The following is a 20,323-nucleotide window of genomic DNA, read 5'->3' as shown; positions in this document are numbered from 1 at the left end:
GGGGCAGCAGCAGTGCCCAGACCTTCAGCCATCTGTGGCCTTCTGTTAGGGTTAACCTCTGTGTAGCCAGGGACCCTGTCATGTTCATTACGTATTCCCACTGCCTAGCACAGTACCCTTACCCAGTACCCAAATCAAGAAGCCATCAAATTCAGAAACCTGGAAAGATACTGGTATAATCCAGACTGTACTCCAATTTCTTGTTTTATGGGCACAGATTTGTGTGGGTGTGTACAGTTCTATGCTATTTTATCACACGTGGAGATTGTGTAACCACTACCACAATCAAGATACAGACAGTCCTGTTCCATTACCACAAAGATCCTCTGTGCAATCCCTTTACAGTCATACTCCCCACCAACCCCATCCCTAACGCATTAATCTGTTCTTTATAATTTTATCATTTCAAGAATGCTGTAAAAATGGAATCATATAATATGTAACCTTTGAGATTGGATTTTTTGACTCAGCATGAGTCTTCTGAGATCTATCCAACTTGTTGCATGTTATCAATAGGTCATTTCTTTTTATTGCTGAGTAGTATGCCATGGTATGAATATACTAGTTTGTTAACCACTCACCTGTTGGAAGGACATTTTGGCTGTTTCCAATTTGGAGCTATTACAAATAAAACTGCTATGCACCTTCACACACACATTTCTGTATGGACATAATGTTGCAATTCTCTAGGATAAATGCCCAGGAGTGCAATGGCTGGGTTGTATAAGGTATGTTTAGTTTAAGAAACTGCCAAACTATTTTCCAAATGGCTACACATTTTACATTCTCACTAGCTTTATATGAGATCCAGTTTCTCTACATTCTTAGAGTATTGTGGCTTATTTTATCTGTTCAGTGGGTGTGTGGTGATCTCTCACTCTCACCACCATTGTTTTAATTTTCATTTCCCTAATGGTTAATGATGTTTTTAATATGCTTATATGCTACCTGACATCTGTGTTCATAATCTTTTGCCCATTTCCTAATTGGACTTTTTTTGTTTTACGCTTTAGTCTTTTACTATTGAATTATGAGAGATCTTTTATTTTCTAGGTCTCAGTTCTTTGTGGCTTGTAAGTATTTCCTCCCAGTCTGTCCTTGTCTTTTCATCCTCAATTCCCTAACAGGGTCTTTAGCAGAGCAAAAGCTTTTAATTCTGGTTTAGTCCAATTTCCTGATTTTTTTCTTTCACGGACAGTGCTTTTGGTGTCACATTAAGAACTCTTCCTCTAGCCTTAGGTCCTGAATTCTATCCTGTTTCTTCTAAAAGTTTTATACTTTACATTGAAGTCTATGATCCACTTTAATTTTTGTATAAGGAATATTAGGTTGAGATGGGGGGCTGCTGTGGATGTCCAATTGCTCTAGTACTGACTGTAGAAAAGATCATCCTTCTTCCATTAAATTTCTTTGCACCTCTGTCAAAAATCAATTCACTATACTTGCACGAGTCCATTTCTAGGTTCCCTGTTCTGTTTTCCAGTCTATGTTTCTATTCCTCTGCCAATATTACATCATCTTGATACCACAGTTAATACAGTAAGTCTTAAAATCAGGCAGAATGATTCTTCCTCACCTTCTTCTCCCTTTCTGAAATTGTTTTAGTTATTTTAGTTCCTTTGCCTTTTCACACACATTAAGAGTAAGCTTGTTTGTATCTACAAGAAATCTTTCTGAGACTTTGATAGGAATTGTATCAAACCTACAGAAAAATCTGGGGAGAACTGACATCTTTACTACATTGAGAGTTCCAATCTGTGAACATGGTATGTTTCTCTACTTACGTCATCTTTGATTTCTTTTATCAGTGTTTTGTTGTTTTCAATAGACAGGCCCTATACATGTTTTGTTAGATTTATTCCAAGATATTTCATTTTTTAAGAGCAACTGCAAATGACCTTATATTTTTAATCCTGTTTTCCTTGTGTCCATTGTTAGTATGTAGAAAGATAATTTTAAAAAAATTTAATGTTTACTTATTTTTGAGAGAGAGACAGAGCACAAGTGGGGGAGGGGCAGAGAGACAGGGAGACACAGAATCTGAAGCAGGCTCCAGGCTCTGAGCTGTCAGCACAGAGCCCAATGCGGGGCTAGAACCCACCAACTGTAAGGGTTAGTGTAGGGCTAACCTGTAGCCTTGAGAAGTAACAGCTTTGTTTTGACACTGTAGGTTAAGAGATAACAGCCTTGTCCTATCAATCAAGGGAACAAAAAGTTCAAGGAAAATCAACTGGATTGGTGATTGACTGGACTGGGGCAAGGGCATGTTGAGAACTTTGAAAAGGTGGTGCCAGAGGCAGGGTCAAGGATGTCAACTGGTTGTGGCTTAACGGCAGAAGATCTGAACTGTTTCCACCCCCATCTGGGAACTATTTCTTTGTTCTGTTCCCAGGTGATGATAAGACGATGTGGTCGGCTATAAAAACTCTGTACCCCGGCTGTTCGAGGCCACACTCTGATGAAGAGCGTCGGTGCCGATCGGTCGGCCTTGCCTCTTGTTGCAATAAACTTTGTTGTGACTGTCACTGGTGCCCGTAGCATTCTGTTTCAGGAGTCGTGTGGACGCAACACAACCACGAGATCATGACACGAGATCATGAGAGTCGGACGCTTAACTGACTGAGCCACCCGGGTGCCCCAGAAAGATAATTTTATATGCTGCTCTTACACATAGCAACCTGGTTTAACTCACTTATTAGTTCTAGGAGGTTCTTGGGATTTTCTATGTAGACTATCATGTCTAGACTATCTGCAAATAGAGACAGTTTTATTTCTTTCTTTCAAATGTGTATGTCTTTTATTTCCTTTTCTTGCCTTCACGTGTTGACTTCAGTATCCTCCCCTTTAAATAATCTTTTAAAAATTTTTCAGTTGAAATAACTTCAAAACTTACAGAAAAATGCCAAGAAAAATACAAAGAATTTTTTCCCTAAATCATGACAGCAAGTGCAAGCATGATACCTGATTATCCCTGAACATTTCTGTGTGTATTTTCTACAAAGAAGGACTCAATTCTACTTAACCACAGTACAACCATCAAAATCATAGAATTAACAATAATACTTTACTAACTCAGACCCCATTCAAGTTTCACCAAATGTCCTAATATCTTTTCTTTTTTTAAACTTCTTTATTGGAATCTTTCAATGATCATGTGGTACTTAAGGGAATATACATTTTTTTTTTGAGAGAGAGAGAGAGAGCACGTGCGTGCGCCCACACATGCGAGCAGGGAAGGGGCTGAAGGGTAGGGAGGGGGCGAGAATCTTAAGCAGGCTCCATGCCCAGCACAGAGCCCAAGGCAGGGCTCAATCCCACAACCTTGAGATCATGACCTAAGCCAAAATCAAGAGTCGGACACATAACTGACTGAGCCACCCAGGCACCGTTTCCCACTCCCCCATAATACCTTTTAAACAAAAGGATCCAATACATGATCACATGTTACATTTAGATGTCATACTTCTTTAGTCTCTAAACTGGAACCATTCCTCAGTCTTCCCTGGGAAGGGTTTTATTTTATAACCCTTTGAAGACTACAGAGTGTCAATCCATTGGAGTTGTCTGGTATTTCCCCATGGATGAGTTTAGATAATACACATTTGGCAAGTTCAGCACAGAGTGATGTTCTGTACTCGCTGCATTCCATAGGGGAAGTTCAGGATTTCAATGTGATGTGTCCCATAATTGGTCATGATCACCTGTTTAAGGTTGGTGTCTGCCAGATTTCTCCACCGCACACTTACTATTCTCCTCCTGTATTAATAAGTATTTTGTATAAGGACACTTTAAGACTATGTAAATATTTTGTTCCTCATCAAAGTTTTACCCACCAAGTTTAGCATTTATTTCAACATTACTTGACATCCTACACTAAGGTAGATCTTTCCTTTCTCCCCATTTATTCTAATTACTGATAGAAGTACAAACTCGTGGATTCCTATTTTATTCAGTAGGTTATAATCATTATTTATTTCAATGCTCAAATCACTCCCAAGTTTGGCCCATGGACTTCAAGCTGGCTTCGATGTCCGTTTGACACAGCCTCATCATTTCTTCAGCATCCTTAACCTTCTGGGACTATAAGACATTCCAGGCTACTTTTTTTTTTTTTTTTAATGTTTATTTATTTATTTTGAGAGAACAAGAGAGTGTACGAGCATAAGTGGGGGAGAGGCAGAAAGAGAGGGAGAGAGAGAATCCCAAGCCGGCTCTGTGTCAAAAGCACAGCCTCATCACAGGGCTCGATCTCCCAAACCATGAGATCATGACCTGAGCCAACATCAAGAATCAGGAGCTTAACTGACTGAGCCATGCCACTGAAACACTAATTCTAATCTAACATCATAGGGCTCACTTCACCTTCCCTCAACTCTTCAAATATGCCCCCCCAAGATGCCCTCCCTTACCTACATGCCTTCCACATTTGTGTCCCCAACCCCAAGGGCTTTTAGACTGAATTATTCAGAGGACAGAGGGGAGGCTTAACGATGTCTTTAATACCTTTTGTAGCTTCCCTATTAGAGATAACAGAAACTATAATTTTTTAAATATCAATAATGACCTAATTGAAATAAAAATAAATGCAAAGTAATTTATATGTTAACATAGGTAGATAGTTGAATAGAAATACACCAGAAGAAAAAAGCCCCCACAAATTTCCATAATGTCTCCTAGGAGATGGCAAGCATCCTTGTTAAATGTCACTGCTCTACAGAGTAAACGCAATAAATAAAATTATAAGGCAGTAAGATTAGAACCAGAATACAGAAATAAAGTGCTATAGAAGCAAACCAGTAACTTTCAGTAGGTACCTCTCAGAGGAGTGATACCTATGTCTTGAAGACTGAACAAAACCTTACTGGGGGATAGGTAGTCCAATTAAAAAAACAAACAAACAAAAAAAACAGGCTGCACCTGTTAAGGAATCAACAGTGTAAGAGGAAAGAATGGCAAATGGGGGAAGAAAGTGAGGAAGGGATGAGGAATGGGGCAAGAAGTGAAGCATACAAGAGATATTTCAAAATTATCTAACCAACCCTCTACAATTTATTCACAAATGCTCTTTAGAATGTCTCTGAGAAGTCCACACTCTGAATAAATACCTACAATAATGAGAGTGCACTAGTTCATATGGTTCATTTGTATGTTTAAATAGTAGCTTTTCAGGGCAAGAAAGATCCTGCATATTCTGACCTGAAATTCACCAACTGTGCTATTCACTTGTGAACCTCAGTTCTATTGTTTGAGCTTAATACAGGATAATGAATTCCTTTTGTCATTTGAAGTTCAAGTATCTGAAGTCAGCTATCATGTTGTTCAGTTCAAGTTTTCTTTCCTCACCTAATCAATTCTAGCTTCTTCACCAAGAGTTCTAATTCTTATACCTTGGGTCCCCTCCAGTGCAGTGACCTGTAGAAATAAATTATTAAAAGTCCAAAATAGCTTTGATTTTGCCTTGATTAAGATCAAAGATTAAAAACAACAACAACAACAGAACAAAATTAAAGACAGAACCAAAGGTCAAAGTCCTAACAAAGAATGAGAAAAGAATGAACAGAAGCTGACAACAGAATGGATTTTGAGAATGCGAAGCGCATTAGGTCTTCATTTTTGAACTTCAGATGGGATAAGGAAGACTACTGACAAATATTTACATAAGAGTTACTATAAAACTTAAGTATATCTATACTTGCTCTGATTACTATTATACAACAGCTTTTATTTAAATCTGCTAAGGAAGATGATAAGCATATCCCTGTCAGGTATAAAGACCTATTTTAATAACTCAAATATCTGCTGTCTTATAATTGAGACTATCAAAATGGTTCCTTGCAATTCTTTGATGTATCTGTGCTTTTGGATTACCAAGAAAACAGTATCATCTATAATTTTGATGGTTTTGAAACATGTCCACAATTCTTTGGTTAATTCTTCCACCTAACGGCGGAGCTTCAGTCCTCTCGCTTTGAACCTGAATGGCCACTAATGAACACAATGTGATGGAACTGGAGTGACTTCTAAGTCTAGGTGGCACAAGGCAATGCAGTTTCTAGCTGGCTCTCTCTGAACACTCACTCCTGAAACCTGGCTACTGTTTGCCAGGAAGTCCAGGTCACATGGACATGCCACCTGTAGGTGTGCCGGCTAACAGCCCACAACTGAGCGAGGAAGGCCTCAAGGGGACTCCAGCCCCAGCTACCATCAGCATGAAAGACCCTGAGCAAGAATCTCCTGAGTCCATATATTTGTATATATGATAACTGATTGCTATTGTTTTAAGCCACTGTTTTGGGGTGGTTTGTTATGGCACCAGATAAAATGACAGCTTTGTTTCTGTCTTAATTTTTTTTTTCCCCAATCTGTATGCCTTTCATTTCTTATTCTTCTTTCTGTAGTGACTAGGACTAAAGCACAATGTTAAGCAGAAGTGGTAACAGTGGGCATCCTTGTTCTTCATTTTTAAAAAAATGTTTCTAATGTGTTATCATTTAGACTTCTGTTATATTAAGTTACAGAAGTTCCCCCTCCCGTTCTAATTTGCTATGTGTTTTGTTTTTAATCATGAGCAAGAACTGACTTTAAAAAATCTTTCTGCACCTACTGAAATGTTCATATGACTTTTTCTCCCTTACCTAGTTACTGTGGTGAACCAACATTTTAAAGATTTTCTAATGTTAAGCCACCCCTATCTTCCTAAAATAAACTTACAGACTCTGCTGTATTCAGTTTGCTAATCTTTACATCTATATTCATGAGGGAGATATGCCTGTAACTTTTAGTCTTCTTACTAACTTTTCTGGTTTGGATATCAAAGTTCTATAATGAGCTCAGAGAAAGAACTGGGGCACATTCTTTGCACATTAATTTTTATCCTTCTGTTGTAATACATTTAAGACAACATATTTTCTTTGCATTACTATTTTGCTGCTTTATTAAAGTTTTAGGTTTTATACATTATTTTATATAAACACTGTATATATTGTTCACTTTTTATTTACATATTTTACATATTATTCACTTTTAAGCATTTTAAAGTTTCCAAGACACATGAATTACTCGGAAATCTTTAAATCTCCAAATTTATGTGATTTTTTATCCTTTTATTAATAATCTATAATTTAATTGCATTCTGGTCAAAGAACATGGCCTGTAAGACAGCAATTTTTAAATTGTTAAGATTTACTTTACAGCCTAGTCAATGGTCCATTTTTTATAAATATTCCAAAGTCCTAGAAGAAAATGGACATAAGGTTTTACATATTTTTCTTATTAAATTAAGCTTAATTGTGTGGTTAAATCTTCTATTTCTTTACTTATATTTCATCTTATTAAGAAGCCCATGAATATGGACTTGTCAGTTTCTTCCTATAATTCTATTCTTTTTTGCTTAATCGATCTTGAGGTTATTTTACTAAGTGAATACAAATCTCAGAGCTAATACTGGCATTTGCATTCAGAGTAGCTATGCCATTTGGTGAGTTTTTTGTTTTTGTTTTTGTTTTTGGAGGTGGAGGGGCACAGGAATTCTGCAAGTTTTCCTTACTTCCTCCCCACCTAGTAACTTTTTAAAAAGTTTATTGAGAATCTTCTTGTTTTGTAGCACTAAAGGACTATGGACTATATAACCTGTCACACTACCAGAATCATAAGTCTTTGTGTTACTTTCCTTTAAAAACTGACAGTTTCACATGGATGGACCTTGAGGATATTATGCTAAGTGAAATAAGCTCGTCACAAAAAGACAAATATTGCATGATTCTACTTATATGAGGAATTTAAAGTAATCAAACTGTTATAAACAAAAAGTAGAATGGTGGTTGTCAGGGGCTGAAGGGAGGGAAAACTGATGTTGTTCAACGGGTACAGAGTTTCAGTCATCCAAGATGAAAAGATGGGTTGTACAATGTGCATATGGTTAACAGTACTGTAGCATACACCTAAAAATTGTTAAGAGGGTCAATTTATGTTATATGGTTTTTTTACCACAATTAAAAAAAAAAAAAAAACTGCTTCAGAGCCAGTGAAAACAGGTGACAGTTAGACCAAATACAGGATTTACAGAATTTCTACCTGTAAAGCAGAGAGTAAGAAACTTTTAAAATTAGCAGTAGTCTCTAAAAGTATAAATATAATTCTTCAAGTGATTATTACAATCTTTTACTCTCTTCTAAACCAACCAAGTTCTTGCCTCTTTCACAACTGTCTCACAGTTAATGGAGACAATAGAGGCATCTTTTGGTTGTGGCAATTATAGGAAGATTGTGGACTTCTTCAAATTCTATTTCAAAATATCCCTGTTTGAATACAGTTTTCATATTCACACCTCCAAATGTAGTTTCTATATGTCAGTCTGAGGACTGGTGCCAAGCTGGGTATATAAGAATCACATAAGGAAGAGACTGTTTAAAAACACAGATTTCCAGACCTACTGAATCAAAACCTAGAAAAATCTAGGACTCATAAAAAAATAACTTATGTTCAGTTCCCCTTTATTTAGCTGGTTACTATGTATTTTTTTTTAATTTTTTTAATGTTTATTTTTGAGAGAGAGAGAGAGAAAGACAGTGCAAGTGGGGGAAGGGCAGAGAGAGAGGGAGACACAAAATCTGAAGCAGGCTCCAGGCTCTGAGCTGTTAGCACAAAGCCCAATGCGGGGTTCAAACTCACAAACCATGAGATCACTGACCTGAGCTGAAGTCGGACACTTAGCCGACTAAACCACCCAGGCACTCCACCATGTATTCTCTTAAAAGCCACCCCTAACTCCTCAGACACAGCTCCACCAATACACAGTACTAGCTCATGATACATAAAGCACAACAGGTCTGTATCTCCCACTAGACTATGAATTATCAGAGGGCATGGTACACATATTCAAGGTATTCTCAACGCAAGCATATTGTCAGTAGCTGGTTTTCAATACATGTTTTCTGAACCAAATCAACAACTGTCAAGTATTATGTATGGAAATATATTTTTAAATGATAAAGTGACTATCAATCAGGTAAGGTACATCCACATCATCTTGAGAGTGTTTAAAAAATACACATTCCTGGAGCTGTCTAGATTTAGTGAGAGTCACCACCTTCATGACCTCCTCCACTGTGTGAGAATAACATCCAGGGGGAAGTGGCTGTAGATAATTAGAAGAAGATTTTGACTGTTCTGGGTCAGAAAGAGGAGGATGTTCCAAAAAAGTAATGATACCAGAAACTGGTCACACTGGGGGATGCCTGGCTGGCTCAGTTGGTGGAGAATGTGATGCCTGATCTTGGGGTTGTGAGTTCAAGCTCCACAATGGGTATAGAGATTACTTAAAAATCTAAAAACAAAACAAAACAAAACAAAACCCCACACATTGTGAAAATGGAATTATAATTACTTAGTTATCAAGTAGATATGGGACCTGAATGGGAAAGGAGTCTGAGTTTCTAGCTGCAGTAAATGTGCCAACAGTGGCACCATTTATGGATGGGGAAAAAAGCAGGTCTCAGGGCTGGGACCAATGGACTGTGTGGGAGGAATGCTAGCTCAGTATCTAGACATATTGAGTCTGAGGCAGCTACAGGACATCCACACAGAGATGAGTGCCTTGCATAGATGGGTTTATGGCTGAGAGGAGAGACCTAGGCTGAAGATGAGATTTAGGGTGATAAGCAGAAAGATGGTAACAAACCCACAGAATGAGACCACTCATACATACAATTGTTAAGAGTGAGAAGGAGGAGAGACAGAGACAGAACCCTGAAGAAGACAAAGTCAACTGAGGAAGGTAAGCTCTGAAATGGGTGACTAGCCAGAGAAGTAACAGCAAAATTAGAAAAAATATGGTTTTAGGGAAGGAAGGCAGAGTCAACATTATCAAAAGTCACAGAGGGATAAGAAAAGAAACCAATGGAAAGTCCCTCACTGCATTTCAAAACTAGAAAGCTTGAAAATGGTACTTTAGAATAAAGGTTTCAGTGGGGAGGTTGGGGCAGAACCATGGGCTGAAGAATGCATAGGTGATGAGGATGGAGAGGCAAATAGTATGATGTCTTCTTTTGAGACTCTGTGCACACAGGTGTGCACGTGCTTATGTCCACACAGGTAATAGGACAAGTGGGGCCGAGATGAGAGAAGAGGGTTGAGATGAGAAGAGGCTGAAGCACATTTATAGAATAAGGAAGAGGAGATGTGAGAAAAAGGTTGAAGACACGATTAAGAGTGGTAATGACAGAGAATGAGGTCCCTGAGGAGGAATGAGGCATTGGGATACAAACCTAGGATCAGAGCAGGGAGGTTCTTCTCCTGGGACTTAAGATGAGTGCAGAGAGATATTAACTTTCCAGGTGGTGGAAGCTGAAGAGTTATTTCCTGATTTTTAAAATGTTTCTCTGCAGGACTGAAGGCAGATCACATTCTGAGAGTAGTGGGCATGAAGGTGGGTTGAGAGCTGGCTTCCTCTGGGACAAGCCATAGCGGAGGAGCAGTGGGAATGACAACGGTGTGTAGGAGGACAGTGAGGCACCCCAGGTCCAATCAATGCCCAAGCTTACCCAAGTGCACACATGAACCCAACGATAGCTTACAGAAGCTGAACAACAAACTACTTGAGGCAAAGTTTCATGGGGTTAGGGAGAATTACAGACCCACAGAGATTATTTTTCCAACATATTAGAACAATAAGAAAGTCATTAAGTAATAAGTAAGGTGGGGAAGGAAGTAATGTACTACAATAGGTGAAAAAATCAAGGAACTAAAGATCCTGGTGAAGTCAAGGGCTAAGAAGACAGAAAGTAGCCGTCAAGATAGCGGCGTTTAAGATTTCAGGTTGTGAGCTGTCTACGGCATTACATGGTTCCTTCCCAGGGACACGACGCCATCCAGGCACAAAGAAAGAGGTACTGAGAGGAGAGGGCAAAGAGGAAGACAGTGAACGGCGTCCTCAGCATTCAAGCCTTTGGCAAATATGTGAGAGGAGGCTGCGACATGGAGACTGTGAAGTCGGGACAGATCCAAGGGCAGCAGTGTGATGTGTCTGGATGGCATTAGTCTCAGAGGAGATCATTTTAATATGCAAGTTGGAGAGTAATGGCTTGGACTAGGAAGTTCTGTGGTTACAGGGGAAGCAAGAACAAGTAGCCTCTACCTGAGAAAGACAGAAAGGTAGTTTACTCAGGGGAGAGCCAGGCCTCTACAAGGAGAAGATGCAGGGACGGGGTTCACTGAGTGGCATGCCCATAGCAGAGTGCAGCTTTGGAGACCACCATATATAGAGAGTGGCCAGAAAGACAGCAGGGGGCATGGGGCCACACCTCCTCTGAGGAAGAAATGCCTGTCCCTAATACTAGGTACCCATACAAGGCGAATGGCTCTCTTCCTGAGAAGACTTACAGAAAAAAGAGCCCAAGCCAGTGAGGATGGAGGCAGGGTTACTAAGTACACTTGGTAACAACCAAGCTCTCCTTGCAGCCTTCAACTTGGCCTGTCCAACAGGTAGTTGGGTAAATACGTCTAACATTTAAGGGACAAATCACAACCATTTCATTGACTTGTATATTTGAGAGGAATTTAAGTTACAAATGTCTTACTTTTAAGCATCTCAGTCCCAATTTTTACCAATTCCTCGATTTAGATCAATTTGATCAAACTAATCAGGGAATTCAAACATCAATTATCATATCCAGTGATTGCAATTACAACAGATTTATGTAAAAAAAACAAGGGCAACTAGGGACCTGGAATAGGAGGAAGGGAGCAAGGTGGCTGGGGCCACAAAAGGGAGGGATCTTGTGGTGGGGCTGGTCCACTGGTCTGTGCCCAGACTGTGATCCCACACTCTACCGTGTAACAGAGCCACAAAGAACTGAACACAGCCACAAATAAGTGCAGGTCAAACTGGGGAGATCTGAATGGGTTGCATCCACGTGGATTTCCTGGTTGTAGTTATGTAAGAGGTTACCACTGGGGAAAACCAGGCAAAGATACCCTTGTGCTATTTCTCACAACTGCATGCAAATCTACAATTATCAAAACAAGAAGTTTGGTTTTTTGTTTTTTTCTTTTTTTAAATTAAAGGCAACAAAGCAAAGTGTACACCTGGAACATAGGGTCTTCAAAGTCATGGTAAACACTGGAGATTAGTGTCTCTAGCTCAAGGATATTCAACCAGAAATTTGAAGAGGGTGAAGGAGCACCTAAATGTTACAACCACTGCCCACAACCCCATTCCCTGCACACACACCCACACCATATGGAAAGAGAAACCTAGTATTTAATAAGTAATTGATAACAGACATGAAATATTTTAACAGATTAGTCCATCTGATTTGTCCAAAATTAGCCAACATACTTTTCATGGAAATGTACTTGGTTGACAGAAGGAAAAACATTGTTCATGGAAGAAATAAAGTATGGACTTTCCCCCCAGTAATTAGATTTTCAATGGAATGTCCATACCCTTCTAACAAGGAATACAACATACATAAGGGTATATAATCTGTGACCTTGAATAGAGTGAGATTATTCAGTCTATACAGGAGGACTCAGCACACTAACACCAAACCATCATTGCATGTACATGAGTGGGTACATCAGAATCCAAATGGTCAACCACAAGGGAACCGTTACACAAAAGAATGGCACATCCAAAGCCACTATTAAAGCCACTAAAAGACTTAATATAGGAAAATGTTTATAATGTATTGCTATGTGGGAAAAGAGCTACAATCAATATGTGAAGGATTCTAATTTTAAATTTAAAAGAATGTGTATATATGTTTGTTCAGAAAAAATACAAAAAGAATATAAACCCAAAAGTTTTTATTTGTTTTTAAATTATGGGTTTTTTTCCTTTACATATTTCTGTTTTAAAAGTTTTCTGCAGTGAGTACATACAACTTTTATAATTTGGGGAAAAAAGCAAACAATACTGATTAATATTTTAAGTAAAACTTACAAAGCCTACGGAATAATAGGAAAAGGAAGTATGTTTATGAATACACATACACACATATATGACTACAATTATTTTAAAGAAAGGAAATTATGCATAAGAAAAACAGATTAGTAGAAAGTACACCAAAGTAACGGTGGCTGTGTTTGAAGGATGAATTATGAGCAGTTTTCCTTCCTTCTATTCTAGACCTTGAAATTTTTCCTTAAAGAACGTTTATTATGTTAATATGCAAAAAAACCACTGTATTTATCAACGCTATCCCAAACTTTTTCACCGTAACCTGCCTAAAACAAACCAACATACACATGCACACAAAACCACAAATACTTACATGGGCTTACATCTCTGTATCTGTTTCGATTTCTGTTTTCTGGAAACTTGGCCACTCTATGAGGATAGTCATGGGACTCATTGCGAATTTCCTTAAAATAACAAAAATATATTTTAATATTCCTCTTAAATTGTATATAGCAAAACAGATACCTTCCCAGCCAGTATAAAGTAACATTTATTGAACACTTATGATATGCCAAGTACAACACAAAGCACATTGCCTACGTTATCTATTTCAATTCTGACAACACTGGTAGGAACAGTTATCCCTGTGAGGGATGACAGACTCTGAGAGATAAAACAATCTGTCAAAGGTCACAAAACCAGTAAGTAGCAGGACAACAAAGGTCGTTCAGGCACCAAAGTCTCTGCTCTTGATGAATTTATATATTGCCATGCAATATTCAACCCCTACAAGTAACCTTAAACACGTTATGTAATACAGAACTAATGCAATGGAGGTTATCTAGGCTAAACACATCACACTCAGATTTCTGACTAAACTCTCAATAATACCCATCTCTATTTTGGAGTTTCTACCTTAAAACTTTAATCTGTTTCTTCATCTTGGGCACCTGGGTGGCTCAGTTAAGCAGCTGACTTTGGCTCAGGTCATGATCTTATGGTTTGTGGGTTTGAGCCCCGTGTCAGGCTCTGCTGACAGTTCAGAGCCTGGATTCTCAGATTTTGTGTCTCCCTCTGTCTTGCCCCTCCCCTGCTCACACTCTATCTCTCAAAAATAAATAAACATTAAAAATTAAAAAAAAAAAAAAACCTTTAATCTATTTCTTCATCTTTATGCCACTTTACTGTTACTTTGAGTCCAGAAATATCCTCAAATTTTATTTCTAGAGCCATAAGTGCTTAGCAACCACCACTAGGCCAGAAGCTCATTTTAGGACCCTTACAGTTTTCTGTGTTCTACAATGGAAGAAATTCTGTGAGGACACAGCTGCACTAGGCACTCAGCTATTTGGTGTATCACCCAATTTGTTTTTTCACCCAAATAGAATATGTTTTTTCTGAGAATTCTGGTAAAAAGTGAGGGGCAGCTGGGTGGTTCAATCGGTTAAGTATGCTGACAGCTCAGAGCCTGGATCCTGCCTCAGATTCTGTGCCTCCCTCTCTGTCCCTCTCCCACTCACACTCTGTCTCTCTCTCTCTCTCTCAAAAATAAACATTAAAAAATTGTTTTAAAGTGTGCATTAACAGCAAAAATTAATTGGGTCTTTGGTCACACTATCACATGTGAGAAAAAGCATTTTAAGTTAGGCACCAGATAATTTTATAAATTAAGCATAAATAAATTATTGAAGTCACTTAGCAAATGACCTTACTGTGGGTTCCACACCCTCTTATATGCCACCAGCCCCAGAACAGGTAACTTTATAGTTCGTATTTTCACCCACTGAGCCTTCTAAGATGCAAAGAGTAGTGAAACACAGACCACCTCTCAGTGGGAGGAAATCTCAGTCACACTGTGTGTGCAGAGAATGTATGTTGGTTTGGCTACTTTGGAAAATGCAATCTGCCACACACACACACACACACACACACACACACACCCCACAATTGTTTCTATGGACTTTTAATGCTTCTCTCTCATCCAGCAATCTTGCTGAGCTCTCTATTATTTTGTAGTGACTCTGAATTTCTCAATATAACCAAATAGTGATCATTCTGTCTCTTCCCTATATTTCATATTTCTTATTTATTCACACCTCTTATTTCCCTTACTTATCTAATTTCATTGGCTGGGACTGCCTAATCAATATCAAATAGACATACTTTTTCCCCTGATTTGTAAACAACTGCCTCTAAGGTTTAACCACTAAACACAACATTTGCTTTGGGTTTCTGATCGATATACCCTTTTCAAATTAAGATGGTTTCTCTTCAACTTCTAGTTGACTAAACATTTTTTTATCATGAATGGGTGTTGAATTGTATTCAATGAGTTCCCTACATTTATGGAAGTGATCATATAGCTTTTCTCCTTTACTCTGGTAATGTGCTAAATTACAATTAACAGATTTTCACTTAGTAATATGACCTCAAGTTTCCTCTATGTCTTTTCATGGCTTGATAGCTCACTTCTCTTTAGTGCAGAATAATATTCCACTGTCTGGATGTACCATCATTATTTAATTTAAAATGTAAGCACCTATGTTTTTAAGTTAAACTGACCTCTAATTTTCTATTTGCATGTTATTTATTCAGTTTTAGTACCAAAGTTACACAATCTCATATAAGAAGTTGGATAGAGGGGTGCCTGGGTGGCTCAGCTGGTTGAGCATCCGACTTCAGCTCAGGTCATGATCTTGCAGTCTGTGGGTCCAGGTCCTGCATCAGGCTCTGTGCTGACAGCTTGGAGCCTGGAGCCTGCTTAGGATTCTGTGTCTCCCTCTCTATCTACCCCTCCCCACTTGCACTCTGTCTCTCTCTAAAAAATAAACATTAAAAAAAAAAAAAAGTTGGCTAGAAATACTACCTTTCAAAAAAAAATAAAAAGAAATACTACCTTTCAGTTTCAAATACTTTTCCATGAACGGATTAACAAATATTTGTAATTAGCTGAAAAGATGAAAAAGTGTCAACTATTTCCACACATTATAAACATTCTTAAACATTAAGTAATAAATTTTATATGTAAAATTAAACACTTAGGTCTCAGCTTATATTTATTTGCATAATCTGAAACACTTTATAGAGTTGAAACACTACAAAGTACAAATAATTTCATATTGCAAGTTAGTAACATAAAAAATATTAATATGAAATAATACTAAAACACGGTTTTCTGTTAATAGCTCTTCTGTATCAACTGTAGAGACACAAATTGGTGAGAATAAAAAATTCTGAAACACTATGCAGATAAGAGTGACGAAGCATTCTCATACATGACTGACAGAACGTACACAGATACAATGTGTGAGAATGATTTAATAAGATCATAAATTTGATTCACCCTCCTTATCCTCTAGGAGGGTTTTATATCACACAGCCACACAGGTATGTGTGAAGATGTACACACAAGGATGTGCACTGTACATAACAGTGAAAAATTAGCAAGAATGTTAAGTGTCCTTCAGGAGTGAACTGGGGAGATAAATCACAATGCACCAACGCAGCAGAATACATGGGAATCAGGAAAAAGGACACTAAGTGCTACAGTGATATGACAGGATTTCAAAGATACACTGTGTAGTGAAAGAAAGTACAAAAGAATAGGCTCTCATGGGGGGAGGAAGCACTCCACTCAAACATATATATGCCTGAGAATACACTGAATACTTCTAGAAGAAGATGAGAAGTTAGTAACTTCCAGGGAGGAAAAGTGAACATCTAGGGAAGGGTACAGATTTATGTAACTAAAGAGTTGTTTTAATAATGAAAGCTATCAAACAAAAATATATATCACATTCATGTTACCATCAGTGAAATTAAACATTTATTGCCACTTTTGAGTATCTCATTCAAATCTTTTTAGAAAAGGAATAAAACACATCATTGCAGCATTATTTACAATAGCCAAGATGTGGAAAGAACTTAAACGTCCATTCATAGATGAAAGGATAAAGAAGATGTGAAATATATGTAAATAAAACAATGGACTACTACTCAGCCATAAACAAGAATGAAACCTTGCCATTTGTTACAGCATAGATAGACCTTGAGGTATGCTAAATGAAATAAGTCACAGGAGAAAGACAAATACTGTATGAGTCACTCACGTGTAAAATCTAAAAACAAAACAAAACAAAACAAAATAGGGGCGCCTGGGTGGCGCAGTCGGTTAAGCGTCCGACTTCAGCTCAGGTCACGATCTCGCGGTCCGTGAGTTCAAGCCCCGCGTCAGGCTCTGGGCTGATGGCTCAGAGCCTGGAGCCTGCTTCCGATTCTGTGTCTCCTTCTCTCTCTGCCCCTCCCTCCTTCATGCTCTGTCTCTCTCTGTCTCAAAACTAAATAAACGTTAAAAAAATTTTTTTTTTTTTTAAATAAAAACAAAACAAAATAAAAACCTCACAGATACGGAGAGCAAACTAGAGGTTACCTATGTGGAAGAGGGTTTAAGGGTGGGTGAAATGGATGAAGGAGGCCAACTGCATGGTGATGGATGGTAACTAGTCTTGTGGTGGTAATCACTTTGTCATGTACACAGATGTCAAACAGTAAAGTTGTACACCTGAAACTTACATAATTAAAAAAAGAAAACCCCATAAATCAGATATAGCTAAAGGCTTTCCCCCTACCCTGCCCCTCTTTCTTTCCAAAGTAACCTGTCCTTTTAACTCCTTTTTATTGGGGCGCCTGGGTGGCGCAGTCGGTTGAGCGTCCGACTTCAGCCAGGTCACGATCTCGCGGTCTGTGAGTTCGAGCCCCGCGTCGGGCTCTGGGCTGATGGCTCAGAGCCTGGAGCCTGTTTCCGATTCTGTGTCTCCCTCTCTCTCTGCCCCTCCCCCGTTCATGCTCTGTCTCTCTCTGTCCCAAAAAATAAATAAACGTTGAAAAAAAATTGAACTTAACTCCTTTTTATTGGGCACTTCTTGTGCCATTTGGGTTTTAAACCATATATTTATATATTCTTGAGTTCATATATTACTTTAAAATAAACTAAAATTCTAATAAATAGTAGTATAATATCAGTTCTAATGCTATATAGTTTTAAAATCAGATTGAAAAGTTGCTGCAATCCACAGAATGGGAGAAAAATCATTGCAAATCATGTATCTGATAAGGGACTGCTATCTGGATTATATCAAGAACTTCTTCAATTAAGAAAAAAAATTTTTTTATTGGGCACAGAGGGTCCCTCCATTATATGAGCCCTTCTTGAATGCTTGTGTTATACATATAAGCCTATTTTCCGGGGGCACCTGGGTGGCTCAGTCGGTTATGATCTCGCTCAGGTCATGATCTTTAGGTTCGTGGGCTCAAGTCCCATGTTGGGCTCTGTGATGACAGCTCAGAGCCTGGAGCCTGCTTCAGATTCTGTGTCTTGCTCTCTCTGCCCCTCCCCTACTTGCTCCCACTCGCGCTCTCTCAAAAATAAAACATTAAAAAAAATTTAAACCTATTTTCCACAGTTAAGTTTATCTGTCAGTTTGATTCCAATTTTTAGCCTAAAGAAACACACTTATTTGTGTACACTGTGACAAATCATTACTGATGTTACCAAAAAAAAAAAAAAAATCAAATAGATGGAGCCCCAAGTATAGAGGTAGGGAAGAAATTTTAATTTACAAAACACCATAAAACAGCCAAGTTCTTGGGTTAAGAAATATATTCATAACAAATACATTCTATTTTCTCAGTTAATTAAAATAAAAAACCACATAACTCTTACAGGGTCCATTCTCTCATTTCCAATGTTATTATTTGTTCTTCTTTACCTTTCTTTAATTTCAGTGCATTTAGGAAGACTAGAACCCCTAATACTTCTTTTTCTTCACCATGCCAGACTAGAGTCGACTCAACACAGAACCTATCCAATACTTAAAAAGCAGCTCCAGAGGTACATACTAGTTGCCTATCCCAATACCCATTCTTTTTTACTCAAAGTTCCTAATTTTACTTTCCAACTTACAGTTAGCCCAACTAAAAACCTGTATTTCCCAGTCTCCAATACAGGTAAGAATAGTCATGCGACACAGTTCCAGCCAGAGAACAAGCAGAAATCGCTGGGCTGGGTTGCAGATAAAAAGGGCTCTGCTGACCTGTGTCCTTCTCACGTCTGCCTGCCCTGGGTACTGGTTTTGCCACTAGGGGTCAGGGGTGGAAATGGGCAGGAGATATCCTGTGCCAACAAGGTAAAAAGCACATTCTTTTTTTTTTTTTTTTTCCAATTCTTATAATAACTTTATTCTTTTAAGAGAAAAATCTTTAGCATAGTATTTGGGACTATTTATAGCACTAAATAACTGTTCAGCAGCTTAAATGTGAACACTACCTACTGCTCTGGTAGAATCCATTTTTTTTTCTTTAATACAATTTTTTAAATTTTACTTTTTTTAAATTTACATCCAAATTAGTTAGCATATAGTACAACAATGATTTCAGGAGTAGATTCCTTAATGCCCCTTACCCATTTAGCCCATCCCCCCACCCACAACCCCTCTAGTAACCCTCTGTTCTCCATACTTAAGAGTCTCTTATGTTTTGTCCCCCTCCCTGTTTTTGTTTCCCTTCCCTTATGTTGATCTGTTCTCTGTCTTAAAGTCCTCATATGTGTGAAGTCATATGATATTTGTCTTTCTCTGACCGACTTATTTCGCTTAGCATAATACCCGCCAGTTCCATCCACGCAGTTGCAAATGGCAAGATTTCATTCTTTCAGATTCTGAGTAATACTTCATTGTATATATATCCCACATCTTCTTTATCCATTCATCCATCGATGGACATTTAGGCTCTTTCCATACTTTGGCTATTGTTGACAGTGCTACTATATATAAACAGGGTGCATATGTCCCTTCGAAACAGCACACCTGTATCCCTTGGATAAATACCTAGTAGTACAATTGCTGGGTCATAGGGTAGTTCTATTTTTAATCTTTTGAAGAACCTCCATAATGTTTTCCAGAGTGCCTGCACCAGTTTGCATTCCCACCAGCAGTGCAAAAGAGATCCTTTCTCCACATCCTTGCCAACATTTGTTGTTGCCTGAGTTGTTAATGTAAGCCATTCTGACACGTGTAAGGTGGTGTCTCATTGTGGTTTTGATTTGTATTTCCCTGGTGATGAATGATGTTGAGCATTTTTTCATGTGTCGGTTGGCCATCTGGATGTCTTCTTTGGAGAAGTATCTATTCATGTCTTTTGCCCATTTCTTCACTGGATTATTTGTTTTTTGGGTGTTGAGTTTGATAAGTTCTTTACAGATTTTGGATACTAACCCTTTATCTGATAGGTCATTTGCAAATATCTTCTCCCATTCCATCGGTTGCCTTTTAGTTTCGCTGACTGTTTCCTTCGCTGTGCAGCTTTTCATAGTTCATTTTTGCTTTTGTTTCCCTTGCCTCCAGAGATGTGTTGAGTAAGAAGTTG

The 20,323-nt window shown here is 38.3% G+C and overlaps 1 protein-coding gene across 4 annotated transcripts in view; it reads right to left on the bottom strand.

The window, feature by feature from the left end:
- The window catches only part of PTPN2 (protein tyrosine phosphatase non-receptor type 2), an 84,908-nt gene that overhangs the window by 47,575 nt on the left and 17,010 nt on the right, over positions 1-20,323 (bottom strand). For 3 of the 4 annotated variants that reach the window (XM_045459646.1, XM_045459644.1, XM_045459645.1), the window contains exon 2: positions 13,275-13,365. In XM_045459646.1, the coding sequence (XP_045315602.1) occupies positions 13,275-13,365 (91 nt within the window). Of the gene's footprint in view, positions 1-3,639; positions 3,757-13,274; positions 13,366-20,323 lie in introns of those variants that run through there. The other variant, XM_045459647.1, reaches the window with a different exon arrangement.

This window comes from Leopardus geoffroyi, chromosome D3 (genome assembly GCF_018350155.1).
Source record: "Leopardus geoffroyi isolate Oge1 chromosome D3, O.geoffroyi_Oge1_pat1.0, whole genome shotgun sequence".
Taxonomy (NCBI): domain Eukaryota; kingdom Metazoa; phylum Chordata; class Mammalia; order Carnivora; family Felidae; genus Leopardus; species Leopardus geoffroyi.
Note: the sequence above shows the minus strand (reverse complement) of the source record. Positions and strands in the feature narration are given on the sequence as shown.